The 18590-nt window shown below is 36.6% G+C and overlaps 1 protein-coding gene and 1 pseudogene across 16 annotated transcripts in view; one reads left to right on the top strand and one right to left on the bottom strand.

Moving 5' to 3' along the window:
• Kmt2c (lysine methyltransferase 2C) overlaps positions 1 to 18590 on the top strand; it is a 235212-nt gene that overhangs the window by 105782 nt on the left and 110840 nt on the right. For all 16 annotated transcript variants that reach the window (XM_029477430.2, XM_029477436.2, XM_029477435.2 and 13 more), the window contains exons 7-9: positions 3485 to 3647; positions 10875 to 11046; positions 13158 to 13272. In XM_029477430.2, the coding sequence (XP_029333290.1) occupies positions 3485 to 3647; positions 10875 to 11046; positions 13158 to 13272 (450 nt within the window). The remainder of the gene's footprint in view (positions 1 to 3484; positions 3648 to 10874; positions 11047 to 13157; positions 13273 to 18590) is intronic.
• Positions 7273 to 9661, bottom strand: LOC110294070 (10 kDa heat shock protein, mitochondrial pseudogene; annotated as a pseudogene).

Below are 18590 nucleotides of genomic sequence, written 5' to 3'. Positions count from 1 at the left end.
ATTGGGTCTGAGTTACCTCACTCAGGATGATATTTTCTAGTTCCATCCATTTTCATGCAAAACTCAGGATGTCCTCGATCTTAATAGCTGAGTAGTATTCCATTGTAGTATTCCATTGTGTAAATGAACCACATTTTCTGTATCCATTCTTCCGTTGTGGGACATCTGGGTTGTTTCCAGTTTCTGGCTATCACAAACAAGGCTGCTGTGAATATAATAGAACATGTTCCCTTCTGGCATGATGGGGTGTCTTTTGCGTATATTCCCAAGAGTGATAATGCTGGGTCTTCAGGTAGATCTATTTCCAATTTTCTGAGGAACCTCCAGATTGATTTCCAGAGTGTTTGTACCAGTTTGCAATCCCACCAGCAGTGGAGGAGTGTGTTCCTCTTTCTCCACATCTTCTCCAACATGTGTTGTCACCTGAGGTTTTGATCTTAGCCATTCTGATTGGTGTAAGGTGTAATTTCAGGGTTGTTTTGATTTGCATTTCTCTGATCACCAAGGACGTTAAACAGTTTCTTTAAGTGCTTTTCAGCCATTCAAGATTCCTCTGTTGTGAATTCTCACTTTAGCTCTATACCCCATTTTTTGATTGGGTTGTTTGGTTTTTTGGTGGTTAGTTTTTTAAGTTCTTTATATATTTTGGATTTTAGCCCTCTATTGGATGTGGGGATTTTTTTCCCCAACTTGTAGGTTCCTGATTTGTCCTACTGAATATGTATGTCCTTTGCCTTATAGAAGCTTTCGAGTTTCATGAGGTCCCATTTATCCATTCTTGATCTTAGAGTGTGAGCCACTGGAGTTCCTATTTAGAAGATTTCCCCCTGTGCCAATGAGTTCCATACTCTTTCCCACTTTCTCTTCTATTAGATTCAGTGTATCTGGTTTTATGTTGAGGTCCTTGATCCACTTGAACTTGAGCTTTGTGCAAGGTGACAAATATGGGTCTATTTTCATTTTTCTACATACAGCCAGCACTATTTATTGAAGATGCTTTCTTATTTCCATTCTTTATTTTTGGCTTCTTTGTCAAAGATCAAGTGTCCATAAGTGTGTGTTGAGGTCAGAGATAGTGATTCCCTCAGCCATTCTTCTATTGTTAAGAATTGTTTTCACTATTCTAGGTATTTTGCCTTCTCTAGATGAATTTGAGAATTGCTCTTTCCATGTCTTTGAAGAATCGTGTTGGGATTTTGATGGGGATTGCATCCAGTCTGTAGATTGCTTTTGGTAGGATGGCCATTTTTACTATGTTAATTGTACCAATCCATGAGCATGGAAGATCTCTCCATTTTCTGAGATCTTCTTTAGTTTCTTTCTTGAGAGACTTGAAGTTATTGTCATACAGGTCTTTCACTTAATTTGGTTAGAGGTACCCCCAAGATATTTTATATTATTTGTGGCTATTGTGAAGGGAGTTGTTTCCCTAATTTCTTTCTCAGCCTGTTTATCATTTGTATAAAGGAAGACTTTACTGAAATTATTTATCATTTGGAGATGTTCTCTGGTAGAATTTTTTGCGGTCGCTTATATATTATATACTATTATATCATCTGTAAATAGTGATACCTTTATTTCTTCTTTGCCAGTTTGTGTTCCCTTGATCTCTTTTTGTTGTCTTATTGGTCTAGCTGGAACTTCGAATACTATATTGAATAGATATGGGGAGAGTGGGCATCCTTGTCTTGTCCCCCGATTTTAGTGGGATTGCTTCAAATATCTCTCTGTTTAATTTGATATTGGCTGTTGGTTTGCAGTAAACTGCTTTTATTATGTTTAGGTATGGGCCTTGAATTCCTGATTTCTCTAATACTTTTAACATGAAGGGGTGTCTTATTTTGTCAAATGCTTTTTCTGCATCTAAGGAGATGATCATGTGATTTTTGTCTTTGAGATTGTTTATATAGTAGGTTATATTAGTGGATTTTCATATATGAACCAGTGTTGCATCCCTGGGATGAAGCCTGCTTCATCGTGATGAATGATGGTTTTGATATGTTCTTCTATTCAGTTTGCAAGAAGTTCATTTAGTTTTTATTTTTGCATTGATATTCATAAGCAATATTAGTTTGAACTTCTCTTTTTTGGTTGTGTCTTGCATTGATAATCATAAGTGATATTGGTCTGAACTTCCCTTTTTTGGTTGCATCTTTGTGTGGTTTAGGTATTAGAGTAATTGTGGATTCATAGAATGAACTAGGTAGTGTTCTTTCTGTTTCTATTTTATGGAATAGTTTGATGAATACTGGCATTAGGACTTCTTTGAAGGTCTGGTAGAAATCTGCACAAAATGTGTCGGGCCTTGGGCCTTTTTTGGTTGGGAGGTGTTTAATGACGTCTTCTATTTCCTTATGGAGTATGGGCCTATTGAGATAGTTTACCTGCTTGTGATATAACTTTGGTATGTGGTATCTGTCTAGAAAACCATCTATTTCATCTAGATTTTCCAGTTTTGTCGAGTATAAGCTTTTGTAGTAGGATCTGCTGATTTTTTGAGTTTCCTCCATTTCTGTTGATTTGTTTCCCTTTTCATTTCTTTCTTTGTGAATTTGGATACTGTCTCTGAGTCCTTTCTTTAGTTAGTTTGACTAGGGCTTTATCTTGTTGATTCTCTTGAAGAATCATCTTTTGGTTTTGTTGATTCTTTGTATTGTTCTCTTTGTTTCTCTTTGGTTGATTTCTGATCCTAGAGCAGGGGAAATTTTTCCACCTTCTGTTATTTCCTCAGTTTCTTTCTTCAGAGACTTGAAGTTTTTGTCATACAAGTCTTTCACTTGCTCAGTTAGTTACACCAAAATATTGTATATTATTTGTGATATATTACATTATAAAGGGTGTTGTCTCCCTAATTTCTTTCTCAGTCTGTTTATTGTTTGTATACACAAGGGCTACTGATTTCTTTGAGTTAGTTTTATATCCATCCACTTTGCTGAATGTGTTTGTCAGCTGTAGTCCTTTGGTAGGCTTTTTAGTGTTACTTATGTGTACTATTATATCATATCACAAATAGTAATACCTTGAATTCTTCCTTTCCAGTTTGTAGCCCCTTGATCTCCTTTAGTTGTCTTATTGCTCTAGCTAGGACTTTAAGTACTATGTTGAATAGATAGGGAGAGAGTGGACAACCTTGTACTTGATTTTAGTGGAATTATTTTAAGTTTCTCTCCATTTAATTTGATGTTGACTGTTGGCTTGCTGTATACTTTATTGTCTAGGTATACACCTTGCATCCCTGATTTCTCCAAGACTTTTATGGATTTTTGTATATTGAACCATCCTCGCATCCCTGAGATGAAGCCTACTTTACCATAGTGGATGATGTTTTTTGATGTGTTTCTATACTTGGTTTGAGAGTATTTTATTGGTGTTTTTGCATCTTTTTTTTTTCACAGATTGTTTTATTAGTAAGGTTCATATATTTCTTCATGTCTCCTTACCCCTCCTCAAAGTTTTGTAAAGTCATTTCTTTTTCTCTTTCCAGCGATGTGCATTTTGTAAACACCTTGGAGCCACTATCAAATGCTGTGAAGAGAAGTGTACCCAGATGTACCATTACCCATGTGCTGCAGGGGCTGGCACCTTTCAGGACTTTAGTCACTTCTTCCTTCTCTGTCCAGAACACATCGACCAAGCTCCTGAAAGATGTAAGTTTACATGTGAACTTGGAGAGTGACTTTACTTGTATTAAAAGGGAATAGTATGAAATTCTCAATCTCAGTGTTTGAGAGGCCGAGGCAGTTTTAAGCCAGTCTGGATAGTCTACAGAGTGAGTTCCAGGACAGCTAGAGCTAAAAAAGAAAACAAAACAAAAAACAAAAACTGAAAGAAGAAATTGATATCTAGAAGATATTATGCAGTCCTAGTGGCCTGAGAAATTTTTGCTGTAGGGTCTCCCCTGTCCCTCTCTCCTCAGCGTCTCACTGTGTAGCTCTGGCTATCGTAAACCCCATAGGTGACCTGCTTGCCTCTGCCTTCCAAGTGCTGGTCTTATAGACATGCGCCACTATACCTGGTTTATTGTGTGTTTTTGAGTGCAAAGCTACTTACTGGTATTAATTTTGAAAATGGTTATTTTCTCTAAAATTCAGCATTTGCATATTTTAAATTCTTATGCTTAAAAATTTTTAAACCATTTTAGAAGACATACTGAGAGGATACAGTATTTTTTAACATTTCTAAAGAAAAGAACAATTCACTTAATGGTTGAATAGTGCATTTATTTTTCATAGTGCTTTTTTGCTAATATTGTAGTCTTTCACCTCACATTGATGTGTTTCTTTGAAAAGATGGTCATGAAGGAGTTACTCAGAAAATAGTGTAAAATAAGCAGCACTCTCTTCAACAGTGAGATCTAGGAGTTGTTGTAGAGTGAGTGTGTAGAGTGTGTAGAGATCACTATCTTTTACTGTCAGTGGGAGGATGTAAAGTTGATTCCAGAACATTATCTCTAGGAGCATCACATACTTCTGGCATTTTGTTCACGGACTCTCTATACCTGGTTGTGGGACAGAGATCTCTAGTGCTGCTTCACAGCCCATCCATCTTGCTTATCTCTAATATGCAGTGCTGCTTTTTGCTTTCTTTTCCACTAGTGTTTTATAATAAGAAAATGTTCATGTTTGAGTTTTAATGAGCACAGAACATGATAACTTCTTTTTACTTTATCACTAACCAAAGATCTGGATTTTTGCTATTGGTGTAACATTTTGCTTTGAAATTTTTAGTTTATGTAGTATATATGTCGTGTATGTGTGCATATGATGTGTGAGAGTCAGATTTTTAATTTTATCTTTAGATGGGTTCCAGAGTTGAATTCTGTATGAGGCTTTCTTTGCACAGCGAGGGTTTTTACCTGTTGAGTCACTTGCTAGCTGACGAGCATGCACACTTCAGCTTCTGAAGGCTTCGTGACTTTAGTCATTCTCTCCTACATGACCTCTTGCCTGTTAACTTTTACCAATGTATTTATTAATCTTTTAATTCATGCCTATCTCTGTGCATGTATTTAGCCATGTTTTTAAGGCATGTTTTTTTCTATCTTTTGAGGTTTAAGAAATACAAATATAGTTACTTCAGGCTTAACTAGAGTAATTCCAAATAGCTAGATTAACATGATCATTGACTCACTTTTTATCATTGTTTTGTACCTAATTTTATCAGTAGTCAGAGTTATATTTTATTTATAATGTAATCATGCATTTATTTACTATACAGACTTAAATTATAGCTAAGCAAACTCTAATTTCAAATTATGTTTAAACTAATAACTGATTTAAAATTTTAACAATGTTTTACATTATGCCTATTAAATCTGGAAGAGAAAAATATACAGTTATTACTATGAGGTTATTTATGTAGTTAATTATTTTCTAGAAATTTAAGTAATTGTGCCATTGTTTCTTTTGATGATAACGTTCTTTATGTATACTACTGGAGTTCAGTCAGCATGTAAAATTACGAACTATAAGAACTGATGACATAACTTGTCATTAACATTGTGATGATGAGAGATCATGCTGGCACGTAAAGTTAAGAGGAATACTGAGATCATTGGTTCTGTGTCTTCTTCCAAAGTATGGAAATTTGGCAAGGGAAGTATAGATTGTAGCAGTATGAGAGCACTGGTAAGTGAGGGTGGTACTCCTCCTTTCCCAAAATTCGCACTTGGTGGCCATTCCAAAAATTAATATAAGGAAATAAAATGTGAGTATTTAATCTGGTTCATAGTATTATTTTAGGATTTCACTCCATACTGGGAGTAAAAGAGAAGTGGACACTACCTGTTATAGAGAAAATAGTAAAACATTGTGTCAAAGTAGCAGCCTGGTAGTATAAACATACCCTGCAAGGCTAGGCTAGTCTTTTCTTTTCTTTTCTTTTCTTTCCTTCTCTTTAAATCACAGGCATAAAACTTGGAAATCTTAAACACTGCTCTGTAAATGTTTAACAATCACCTGCCACATGTGCCCCCGTGGATTTGAGGACGTGGGCATATTTGCATAGTGGAGGCTAGAGATTGATGTGGTTGTCTTCCACCATTGATCTTTACCTTATCTTTTGAGACAGTCTCTTACTGAATCAAGAACTTACCGGTTGGGTAGACTCGCTAATCAGTGGCAATCCATTTTTCTGTCATGTCTGTTGTCCATCTTCACCCCCAACCCCAAAGCTGCAGATATGACAATACCATTTGCCTTCTTTCTTGTGGATTGCCTATCAAGTAATCCCCTGAAGAACAAGTAAATTATGGATGTTATCCAGTATACTGAGAAGAAAGGTCAGAGAGCTCCAAGAATTTAGGTTTGTACCCGTAGCATATGTGTAAAAGCCATGAATGGCTGTGCATTTATTTTTCATAGTGCTTTTTGCTAATATTGTAGTCTTTCACCTCACATTGATGTGTTTCTTTGAAAAGATGGTCATGAAGGAGTTATTGAGAAAATAGTGTAAAATAAGCAGCACTCTCTTCAACAGTGAGATCTAGGAGGAGTTTGTAGAGTGAGTTTGAGTGTATAGTATTGTGTTGGTGATAGAAATGTAATGTGAGCAATATAAATAATTTTAGTATACTTAATAGCATGTATTATTTTATTTACTGTCTTTAAAAATACCAGTATTTCAACATGTAATCAATACAAAAGTTTTAGATACTTGATTTGTTTTCCTACTGTGATTTTAGAATTCCATATGCATTTTATACCTAGTGTACATCTCAATTTGGACTAAACGGATCTGCCAGTCACTATCTACTGTGCCAAGTTAGAGCTGTAGAGTATCAAATGTTAGGCAGTTTTACAGATTTTTAATCAGTATTTCTGAAAACCCAGTATCAAGTTAAAATTAATATCTGATTGTCAATTGCTTCCCAATTTAAAAAAAAGTAAAGAGACAAAAATCAAAGATTCACTTTTTTTTTTAATTTATTTATTTATTATATGTAAGTACACCATAGCTATCTTCAGACACTCCAGGAGAGGGCGCCAGGTCTTGTTACGAATGGTTGTGAGCCACCATGTGGTTGCTGGGACTTGAACTCCAGACCTTCGGAAGAGCAGTCGGGTGCTCTTACCCACTGAGCCATCTCACCAGCCCCAAAGATTCACTTTTAAAAGGGCAATTATTTATGGGTGCATACTAGCACTTTTTATTGGTCAGTTTAGGCATCATCTGGTTATTATAAAAGGGAGGCATGGAAATTATTTACATGATGAAATAGTTCAGACATTATTAGAATGGGAATCTTCACGTGACAACATTTCAACAGTGATTTCAGTAGACATACTTTCCAAGAATGTCACTATCTCTAAATAAGAAATAATCCTTGTTGTCTAGAACTACTTTGGTGCTTCCATATTCTGGGAGAAGAACTTTATCTCCAACTTTCACACTGACAGGCTCAATCTCTCCGCCCTTTCCTCCATGACTGTTGCTTGCAACACTTTTCCTTTAGCCTTTTCTGGAAGCATAATGCCACCTTTGGTTACAGTTTTGGCTGCACCCCTTCCCACCAATACTCTGTCAAAGAGTGGAAGAAAATTCCTAAAAGCTTATCCACCAATGACTTGTGCTGCTGCCACAGCTGCAGACTCTAGCACTTTCTTAATATTAAGGAAAATACCTTATCTTGCATTAAAAATGAGATTACTACTACACTTCTATTTTTAAAATAATCACTTATTTTAAGTGCCTGACAAATTTAATCACTTAAAAGTAATTTGAAAAGTGAGCCTTCATCTTAAAATACATTTGACTAAGACTTGATTTATTTTGGGTTATTGGATGTACAAAGCAGAAAAGATAAGCTCCCTGTCTTTCAAGGCTTTACACTATTGTGTTGTAGTTATTTAATAGAAGTTTCTTCAAAGCATACAGGGAAAAGGAACATTAAGTTAAATTCCATCTTTCCTTTTAGATTAAAAAGGAGGAGGTATTGAGATTTATGTGTGTGTGTATGTGTGTGTGTGTGGGAGCATTGGGCTATAGGCTGGTCTCCAGTTGAGCTGAGGTCTGAACCCTGAGAGTGGTAATAATTCACCTACATGACACTGTAGGTGCTCCCTTATGCTCCTGGAACTCTGGCTCTTGCCTAAGTTACAGTTATCACCTCCAACAGCCCCTACAAGAGAAGCATGGTCAGTAGTCACTTAGGCAATGGCCCAAGCTTCTGACCTTCAGGCTAAACTCCTCCCCAGTTACCTAGCAACAGTGAAAACATAAAAAGGGCTCTTCAGCCCCACCTTGCTCTCTTACTTGTCTCTCTTGCTTCTTACCCCTCACTCTCATCCCCTCTCTCCTCTCTCTTTGTCTTCTCTCCTTTCTCTTTGTCTTCTCCTCTACTCTCTCCTCTCTCTTACTCTCTCTTTCTCTTTAGCCTCCCCACTACCTTCTCTCTTTCTCCCAGCATTTCCATAATAAAGCTCTAAAACCATAGAGAGTCTCTGCTCATCAAGGCTGTGCACACTCTTGCAGGTGGAATGCCCACCCAGGGATGAGTGGAAAGCATATGGCAGCTCTCCCACTCCTGACAGACCAGAGGATAGGGAAAACTCTGGCGGGGTGTGGGCCTTTTCCCTTCCCCAGGCCCCCTCCCTTTTTTTTGTTCCCAACATGTGCATGTATAAATTGTGGTTCTCCCGTTACAGTTTATAAGGAAGTGTTTTATGTAGTTCAAATTGACTCTGCCTTAGCTGTGCAGATGAGGCCAATCATGGAGTCTTGCTCCTTTTGCTTCCACCTCTATGTGCTGAGATTACAGTCATATGCCATCATCTCTTGATCCATTGATTGGCTCTTTTAAAAAGTTAATGTTTTTTTTTTTTATGTGCATATGTATGTGTGGCATTCATGTTGGGGTGTGTGTGTGGGGGGGGAGAAGCCAGAGGAATATTTGTGCTGTGGTTGGTTCTCTCTTTTTACCATCTGGGCTTCAAAATTTGAGTTTACATCAGCCAATCTGAGCAGCAAGCACCTTTGATGGTTAAGCCATCCTGCTGGCCCTCTTGATTAATTCTTAATTTAAGAAAACATAATGATTACACTAGGATTTTGAAATTGTGCTTTGCGTATCCAGGTGATGTTTTAGAGAGAATAGAGTCATAAGGAGGGTTGAGTTTACTTAGAAGCTATTATAATACTAAGGAACTATTATGGACTAAACTGTAAAAACCAAAGAAAAGTATATAGATAATTTAATAGAAAGAATTTGGATCTGGTGAAGTGTCCTAGGATAGGAAGATGTTGTTAGCAAAAGGATATTAAAGTTTCTGGGTTTTTTTTTTTTTCCCCATTCTTTTAAAAAAAAAAGGAATAAATTTTATTTTAGAAATGTTGAGTTTTAGTATTTTTAGAACATTTGGAGTTGAGCTGCATAAGGCTTGATAATAAATGGTTGAGTTTTATGAAAGTGTATGGATGATAATACAGATTTTAGAACATCAGCATTTAATGAACATCAAAGGAGTTTTTACATGCGCAGCAGAAATGTTGAGGAATTTGTACAGAAAGATCAAGATGGGTTCTAAGATTTCCAGTATTCAAAGTCATACAAAGGAGGTATACAAAGGAGGCCCCTACCGTATGCTATAGGAACCGTAAGGAGAAGCTGAGGAGTTGCCGTGGAAAGGGAAGTATAAATGTAAGAGTGATGAGCCTTGTACATTTTGCTAAATGTTAATAAGATGCAGTCTAAAACGTAACTATCGGATTTAATGTGATTTTTGTAACCTTTCTAAGATGGCTTCAGGTATGAGGCAGTTATGTAGCTAGACTTTCTGTAAGGTGCAGCCTGCTGTCCAGACCCCACGACTTCTTTTATATTTCCTCCATTTTAGGAATTGTCCTCACATTTTTAAAAGTGTTAAAAAAATTAAGTCTGTATTACAGAGACTGCTATGACTTACAAAATCTATTTATTATAACCCTTAACTGGAAGATGTTCTTGACTTCTATGTATGTAATGGGAATAGATTACCACTTAGTTTTCATGATGCTTGATTTGCAAAGGTAGAAAGTACTTTTAGCTGAGTGGATTAGGTTGGACTGGCCCAACTTTGGACAAAATAGGAGACATTGATCTGCTAAACTTGTTATAATAGAAGATCTACATTATTAGCATGGGTATGCTTTTAGAATTTCTTGTTTCTCTTTTTATATTATAATGTGCATAGGTTTAGCTGTATATTGGGTGAAAGCACAATTTATTCTTAAATTTTGTTTTGTTTTATATAGTAAACCCTTGTCATAATCCATTTTAGTCATGGGTGTTATCTATAAGTATATTGATTTTAATGGTTTTGTAACTGGAAATCAATGTGGTTGAGTATATAATTGGTCTATGAATTGTATTCATGTGTGTGTATGTATACATACATATATACATATATATGTATATATATGACTTCTATCAATAATGTTCTACATAAGATATTTTCTAGTATTAAGAAAACCCCTAAGTTTGTTGGAATATTCTGTTTTCAATTAAGAAAAACATTAATTGATATTAACATTGTTATTTTGTATTTTTTATTTTTAAGTTTACAAGAATTTAATATGAATAAAATACTGAATTTTAATACTACAAGTGTCTGTGTTGATTTTCCCCCTCCAGGTTCCTTGTTGGGGTTCTTTCTAATGCATGTACAGAGCATCAGCAAAAATACTTGCAAAATTCCGTGATTAAATTTCATATGGTTTTACTTTAATTATAATACACTACAGTGTTTTAAGTGAAACCTCATTCTGACTTGGCAAGATGTGGATAACTTCAAATGTCTGAGAGATTTCATGTAAATTCCCTTCAAGTAATTTTAAACTGTTAAGTTAGAAAAATATTAAATTATAATACAATTTTATTGTTTTGCTGTTAATTTTAGCAAAGGAAGATGCAAACTGTGCAGTGTGTGACAGCCCCGGAGATCTTTTAGATCAGTTCTTTTGTACCACTTGTGGTCAGCACTACCATGGGATGTGCCTGGATATAGCTGTTACTCCATTAAAGCGTGCTGGTTGGCAGTGTCCTGAGTGTAAAGTGTGCCAGAACTGCAAGTAAGTTTCTCATTCCAACTCAAGGGTATGTGTTGAGTCTCAGTGAGACCTGCTGTTAGGTATTAAACGTTTGAGCTATGATGAAGATTCTTTATACTGTAAGCTATAGTCACTAATTTCACCATGTATGTCTACTAGACATTTACTAACTTTTCTATTATTTTGAAGCATAACTAAACAAAACTCACTGTGCTAACACTTTATTAATAAGTGATATTTTAAAATAAAGACTAGAAAAAATTTTATTGAGAGGAATTAATAGGATAATGAAGCAGTGACTGTAGAAATAAGTAATAAACATTGAGCCTCCAAATCTAGGATGGTCAATTTCTACTGACTACTGTCTTGATACAATCTTGATGTTCATCTTCTAAGTAGTTCAAACAAAGCATGGTGTGGAAATTAAGTATTTGGAGCTATACTTTCTCATCTATTGTATTTCATCCCTTGGCCATTTCTCCACCCTCTCCTGTAATTCTCTCATCCCAAGTATATAGTTAGTGTAGCATTTTGAGAGTGCATCTTTAGTGATAACATAAATGGTTGCAAACACAACATTTTTTAACTAGGCAAAAGTAAAGCCTAGAGTTGCCCTGGTAAGTCTAATTTACAGGTTATTTCAGAAGAGCAGTCAGAATCAGTATCTTAGAATCACAAAGTTAATCAAACTGTTTGCTTTCATACTTTGCTAAAACCTAAGAAGACCAGTTAACATTTACTTGATAATTCGTATGTGTATTTATTGTCTCTTGAGAAGAGGTGTGAGAGGAATGGCCTCAAGTTTATTCATGTAGTGGAAGTGCTCAAAGGTAAAGCATGGTAGAGTTTGTTAAACTGAGTAACCACTGGAGGCCTTGGAGATACATCTTGCTTGTTTACTAGGGTTTGATTCATAATTCTCAAAAAGAGTCCATTATTATTCATGTGTTTTAAATTCTTAGTATCTGAGAATCAGAAATAAGTTGCTAAGTATCAAGAGAGATTATTTTGCAGAGCAGGTACCCAGTTTTGGTGCAAAACAGTGTTTAGAGAAAGTCTTTGAATTCTAACTCATGACAATATTTTTTCTTTTTATTAATTGTTTAGAATTTCATTTATTAGCAATAGTGGTCAGCATGCACAAACTCTCCCTCTTTCCCTCTCCTTCCTCCACCCCTGTCTCATTGGATGTGTGTGTGTGTGTGTGTGTGTGTGTGTGTGTGTGTGTGTGTGTGTATGTGTATGTGTGTATGTGTGTATTAGAGGACATTACTGTACTGCTGTGGAGTTGGTTCTATCCTTTTATTTGGGCACCAGGGATTGAACTCAGGTGATCAAGCTTTGCAGCAAGTGCTTTTACCTGCTGAGCCATCTTGCCAGTCCTGATGATGATGATGATCATTATCATCACCAGTGTGGGATGGTGTGCATAAAACCCTTGGGGTGAAAAGGGGCTGATGAGGTCCAGGTGATCAGAGGTATTCAGACATACCAGAAGAGGGCATCGGATCCCATCTCTCTTTAGCCCCTGTTTTTTGTTTTTTTTGTTTGTTTGTTTTTTCTTTTTTCTCTTTTTTAAGGCCCATTTTTCTTAAAATATTTAGCACGTACTGTTTAAAGGACATTCTAAGCTTTTGAACTAGTACTCTGTTTGGGACTCACAGTAGTCTTTTGATGATCTTTTTTCTCGCTTTATACCTGATGTCTGGATTGAGGGTGGCATAGGTTAGAAAATAGCAGTATATATACAAATGGAAGGTCTGACATTGGGCTTGGTCCTCTTTGGTTATGTGCAGCTGTCTTTCCAGTTCATCCTGCCAACATGGCATCACTAGCAGTTGTAGTTCCCCCTAAAGGATGAGTATTAGAGTTTTTAAAGAATGTTATGATGAGAGGGTTTTGCTGTACCACCTCCTCCTCTGTAGGAATCTACAGTGACTAAGGGAAGCTAACCATAGGAGAAAGCTTTCAGTAGCATGATCTTTCTGGATTCATGAAGGGGGTGGTCTCTTTCATATTCTATACAAAAAAGGGACACTGAAGTGTTTATGGATTGTGCAATTTTTAGGATTGTTTTCCTGCATATTTATGAGAACGCAAAAGTTTAAAGATGATGCTATCTTATTTTTTAGACAATCGGGAGAAGATAGCAAGATGCTGGTATGTGATACATGTGACAAAGGGTACCATACTTTTTGTCTTCAACCTGTTATGAAATCAGTGCCAACCAATGGCTGGAAATGCAAAGTAAGTGATTTCTTAATTTGTTTTTAGATATCCTCTATATGTATTGCATAGAGAACTGACACCATATTCCTGTTCAAATCTATTATCATCATTCCTACAAGAACAGCTTTTAAATTTTCTTTTTATACTTTTGCTTTACTCAGAATTTAGTTGGTATAGGGTTTTTGTTGTATGTAGTTCTGGCTGGTCTAGAACTTGGTGGTAAAGCTACAGGTTACCACTGCTTTACGAATTCTTGATATATAATTGGTATATAGAACGAATTCTGGGATTGCAGGCCTGTGGGATGGTTTTTGGCTTTTAAGCAAATGCTTACACACTTGTAATAGTAGCTTTTAACACTGTGTGTTTTTACTTTCTTAATAGATAAAAATCCCTTTTCTGCATATTTTGATTAACAGATTAAAAAATTAATAAAATTAATCACTTTTATTGCTTTTATCAATTTCTTCTTGTGTTTCCCTCCCTTAACTATACATGCATGCTTGGCTTTACCTTAGCAAACAGATTGGCTCAGTGTTTTATTAGTGTAAAACTCCTAACGCTGTGTAATTGCCCACCACCTCTACCTCTGCTCCCTTTGGACCTTTACCCAGTAACTTGAGCAGGTATCCTGTTTACCAACTGAGTGTGATTCGTTAGCATTCTATTCTACAGCCTTCTGGTTCTGTACATTTTAGATGACTTAGTACTTAGCTGTTTAGATTAGTAAAAATCAAAATGTTGGCTTTTTTTGCTTGATTAAATTAAATTATAAACCTTATTATTGTATTTTCATTGCCAAAATACATTTTACCTAACATGGTGATAATGTGCTTGCAAGAGGCAGGAGAATCACCAGTTCAGGGTCAGCTTGTGTTACATGTTAAGAAAGAAAGAATTTATATCTTTCTGTAAATCCCAAGTGCACAACACTTGCAGTTTGTTTTGTTTTTGAATCTTTGTTTACCTATTTTAAAAAATTCAAAATTTTTGAAAGAACCCTTTTTTTACCCTATCACAGACTTTATACTCTAGAAACACTTTTTTCAAGGCTTATCAGGTGAATTAGTGGGTAAAGGCACTTGCATTGCAACCATGGTGACCTGTGTTTGATCCCCAGAACCCACATGACAGTGTGACAGGAGCATCTATTCCAGGGTGTAGCCCACTGTGTTTCCCCTCCGTCCCTTCCTCCTCCCTTCTCTCTCTCCCTCCCTCTTCCTCTTCTCTCCCCTATCTGTGCTTGTGTTTTGTTTTGACTCTCTCTCCCTCTCTCTCTGCATGTCTCCATTTCCTCCTGTCTCTCTGTGTCAGCTCTCTCCCAGCTCTCTGTGTGTGTCCACACTCCTCCCCTCTCTGTGTGTCTGTCCCCCACCCCCCACCCCCCATCCCCTGTGTGTACACTCCCCTCTCTCTCCGTGTCCACTCTTTTCCTCTTTCTGTGTGAATCTATACTCTCTTCATTTCTCATACACATACGTCATTTAATCATTTATTTCTATTTACTTTTGAATTTAATTTTCATTCTTTTTCTTTGAGGACTTTTGGATCTTTACTTTTGGGTAATTCTTTTTTTTTTTTTTTTTTTTTTTTGGTTTTTCGAGACAGGGTTTCTCTGTGTAGCCCTGGCTGTCCTGGAACTCACTTTGTAGACCAGGCTGGCCTCGAACTCAGAAATCCGCCTGCCTCTGCCTCCCGAGTGCTGGGATTAAAGGCGTGCGCCACCACGCCCGGCTACTTTTTGGTAATTCTTATGATTTATTTTCAGAACCTGACAGTGGCTCTGTATTGATTAGTTAGTTAAGGCTGAAGCATTTTTGTCACTGAGCCTTGGGAAGAAGTGTTTTTGTTGTTTTATTTCTAATATTTTAAAATATTTTCCTATGTATATTTAGTTCTTTGTTTTCTTTCTAGTAACAACTACATAATTTTTGTTTCTTGCTATCAAATATTATCTTCTTTGTTGTTTTCATTATCTTAATAAATTTTCTGTGTAATGTTCCCCCCCCTCAAATTTATTTTTGCCCCATTCTCCTAGATTTGATCCCTGTCATGTTCTGCCGTCCTCATCTAGCATGACAGTTACTTAAGGTACTGCTGAGTGTACCACTAGATATATAGATAGGGATCTGGGACAGGGTTTCTCTGTGTACCACTAGATATATAGATAGGGATCTGGGACAGGGTTTCTCTGTGTAGCTCTGGCTATCCTTGAACTTGCTCTGTAGGCCAGGCTGGCATCAAACTCACTGAGATCTGCCTGCCTCTGCCTCTGAGTGTTGATATCAGAGGTGTGTGTCACCACTTCCCAGCAGGATGGGTTCTTTTAAGAGCCCATGCATGACACTCAGCATAAAAGCTAATAATAATTTAGCTGTCAATTTTTTTTTTAATTGTTGCGGATTGAATCTGGGAGATTTACACATAGCAGAAAGCACTCTGCCACTACAATGCACACCCTCATTGCTGTCACAGTTTTTCCTGGGAAGTTTATTCTCTGAGCTATTTGAAAGATGAGCAACTCATGATACCATTTTTTAAAAAAACATTCTCTATAGTTTTTAGTTATAATATGTTTATGTGCTTAAGGTTTCTGTGTATTTATTAGAAGGTTCATTGTGTATGGCCTCACCAAGGCAGGTGGCTGTTCCTTTTAGGGGGTTCTAATCTAGAAGAGGTGCATTCTACTAGAACAGAGCAAGGGCACTCCTCTAATCTGCTGTATGCCAGAATTTAGATGAGTTTCTTTCCCCGTTTTTGTTTTTTTTTTTTCCTTTATTTTTGGTAAGAATTTTCTGCTTATATATTATACATTTCTTTAAAAAGTTACTTGATAATTATTTTAAATGACAAATTGGAAGCATCATGCCGCCCATTCAACCGAGATTCAGCTGTTGTTAACATTTTTGAGAAGAAAATGTCAGGTGCTCTCTCTGATTATCTGATTCTGTCTATACCTTTCTTTTACCATTTGATTGATTTCTGCAGAGGAACTGCATTCTGCTCATTTCAGCTTTTGACAGTTAAGTTACCTACATAATGCCCTTTCAGATTTGGATATTTCAGTATATAAGAATATAAAAATATTCTTTCTGGACATGTTGTCCCCTAAATGAATATTTTTCCACAAACAGTATATCTGTGACTCCAGAAACTTCTGTCAGTATAGTTGTTTATCTGTGTTACCCTCTATTTTCTTTCTTTTTTTTTTAATTTATTTTTTTATTAGGTATTTTCCTCGTTTACATTTTCAATGCTATCCCAAAAGTCCCCAATACCCACCCCCCCAACCCCCTACCCACCCACTCCCCCTTTTTGGCCCTGGGGTTCCCCTGTACTGAGGCATATAAAGTTTGCAAGTCCAATGGGCCTCTCTTTGCAGTGATGGCCGACTAGGCCATCTTTTGATACATATGCAGCTAGAGACAAGAGCTCCGGGGTACTGGTTAGTTCATATTGTTGTTCCACCTATAGGGTTGCAGTTCCCTTTAGCTCCTTGGGTAATTTCTCTAGCTCCTCCATTGGGGGCCGTGTGATCCATCCAATAGCTGACTGTGATCATCCACTCTGTGTTTGCTAGGCCCCTGCATAGTCTCACAAGAGAAAGCTATATCTGGGTCCTTTCAGCAAAATCTTGCTAGTGTATGCAATGGTGTCAGCGTTTGGAAGCTGATTATGGGATGGATCCCTGCATATGGCAATCACTAGATGGTCCATCCTTTTGTCACAGCTCCAAATTTTGTCTCTAACTCCTTCCATGGGTGTTTTGTTCCCCTTTCTAAGAAGGGGCAAAGTGTCCACACTTTGGTCTTCATTCTTCTTGAATTTCATGCATTTAGCAATGTCACATAAAATACTCTCCTTTTCCAAGTAGGTTCCAGGTTCCATTAATATTAGAGAGTCTTCTTGCTTATTGGATCTCTTTTGTTTGCTTCCTTTAATCTGAAGATTTTTCTGAAGCCCTTGTCTTTTGACCCTCAGCCCTTCTCACTGACCCTTTCATCTGCAACATAGAAATGTCTTCCTTTTGTCTTTGTTATTTCCTGTGTTTAAATTGCTAGAGTAGCAGGATGCACTGATGTGTCTCAGTCATCGTAGAAATTGCCTGGTTAGCACCCTCCGTCCTTTATGTTATTTTTTATATCTAATAATCCAACAGTAGGGGCAGAGACACCTTTAAGACCATATGAATATTTTGCTTTTCCTCAATGTTTTTTCCTAGGTTTTTAGAAGCCTGCTGGGAGCACAGTCTTGCTTTTGTAGCTGTAGCGCTCCTTCTCATTCATTGACCAACTCTGCTCATTTTTGTCATAATCAGGACTATCTTTTTCACATATTAAAATTACTTATTCATGAAGGCTGGTAAGATGCCTCAGAGGGTGAAGAAGCTAACTGCCAAGCCTGATCAGCTTAACCTAATAAGAGTGGACTGACTCTTGTCTTCTAGCCTCTACACATGCATCCTGATAAATACATATAAAATATACACTTATGCACGTTATAAACATGACAACAAATAAAAAAATTTTGCAGAGATTAATTCATGAATACTTACTTTTGATAATATATATATATTTATTTGTTTTTTGGTTCAAACTGTACTAGGGTTGATTCTTCAAACTGTCTGATAGCTCTGTGTCCAGTCCTCTTGTTTGGATTTTAACAAGATGTTCTAAACTCCTCTTAAACCTTTGCTGCCCCTGACCTGGAATTGTTCCACTTCTCTAAGCAGCATAAATGGGTCAATGAGTTCTAAGTGTTCTCCTTACTTCTTGAAGGTGTTCGACTTCTAAACCTTTGAGCAGATGAAGTTAGGAAGGGGCATGTGTGCATGGATTTACATGATCATGAGTATTTACTCACCTGTACACGCAGTGGGGAGTACTGCCCTTGTATGTCTTTCTGATTCATCCTGGTTTTTTTGCTTCTTCTTTTGTAAAGATTTTCTGTCATGGTAAGAACTCTGAATTCAAGATCATACATGCTTTCATTTAGTCAAAAATGAGTTGTTTGGGTTTTATTCCCCTTTCTTTTCTTTCAGATTTTTACAAAAATAATATATAAGATTTTAACATTCTTTCCAAAAGTCAAAACTTTTACCAAATATCTATTGAGAGAACTGTCACTACTTTCTTCTTAGAACTTGTTCCTTGGTTCTCCTAATCTCTTGTAAGTAGATGACATCATTGTTTTCAAGGCTTATCCTTCATTTGTGTTTTCTTACTTCTCCTTTTTACACTAAAAGCACATTATAGACATAGCTTGCATATGCCCCTTTTATGTAAAAATATTGGAAATTCTTCAATCAGTTCTTTGTAGTTTTTAACAGAAATTAT

This window comes from Mus caroli, unplaced genomic scaffold, assembly GCF_978045245.1.
Source record: "Mus caroli unplaced genomic scaffold, Mus_caroli_1 scaffold_4, whole genome shotgun sequence".
NCBI classification, from domain to species: Eukaryota; Metazoa; Chordata; class Mammalia; order Rodentia; family Muridae; genus Mus; species Mus caroli.
The sequence above is the reverse complement of the archived record's forward strand: the minus strand, read 5'-3'. Positions and strand labels throughout refer to the sequence as shown.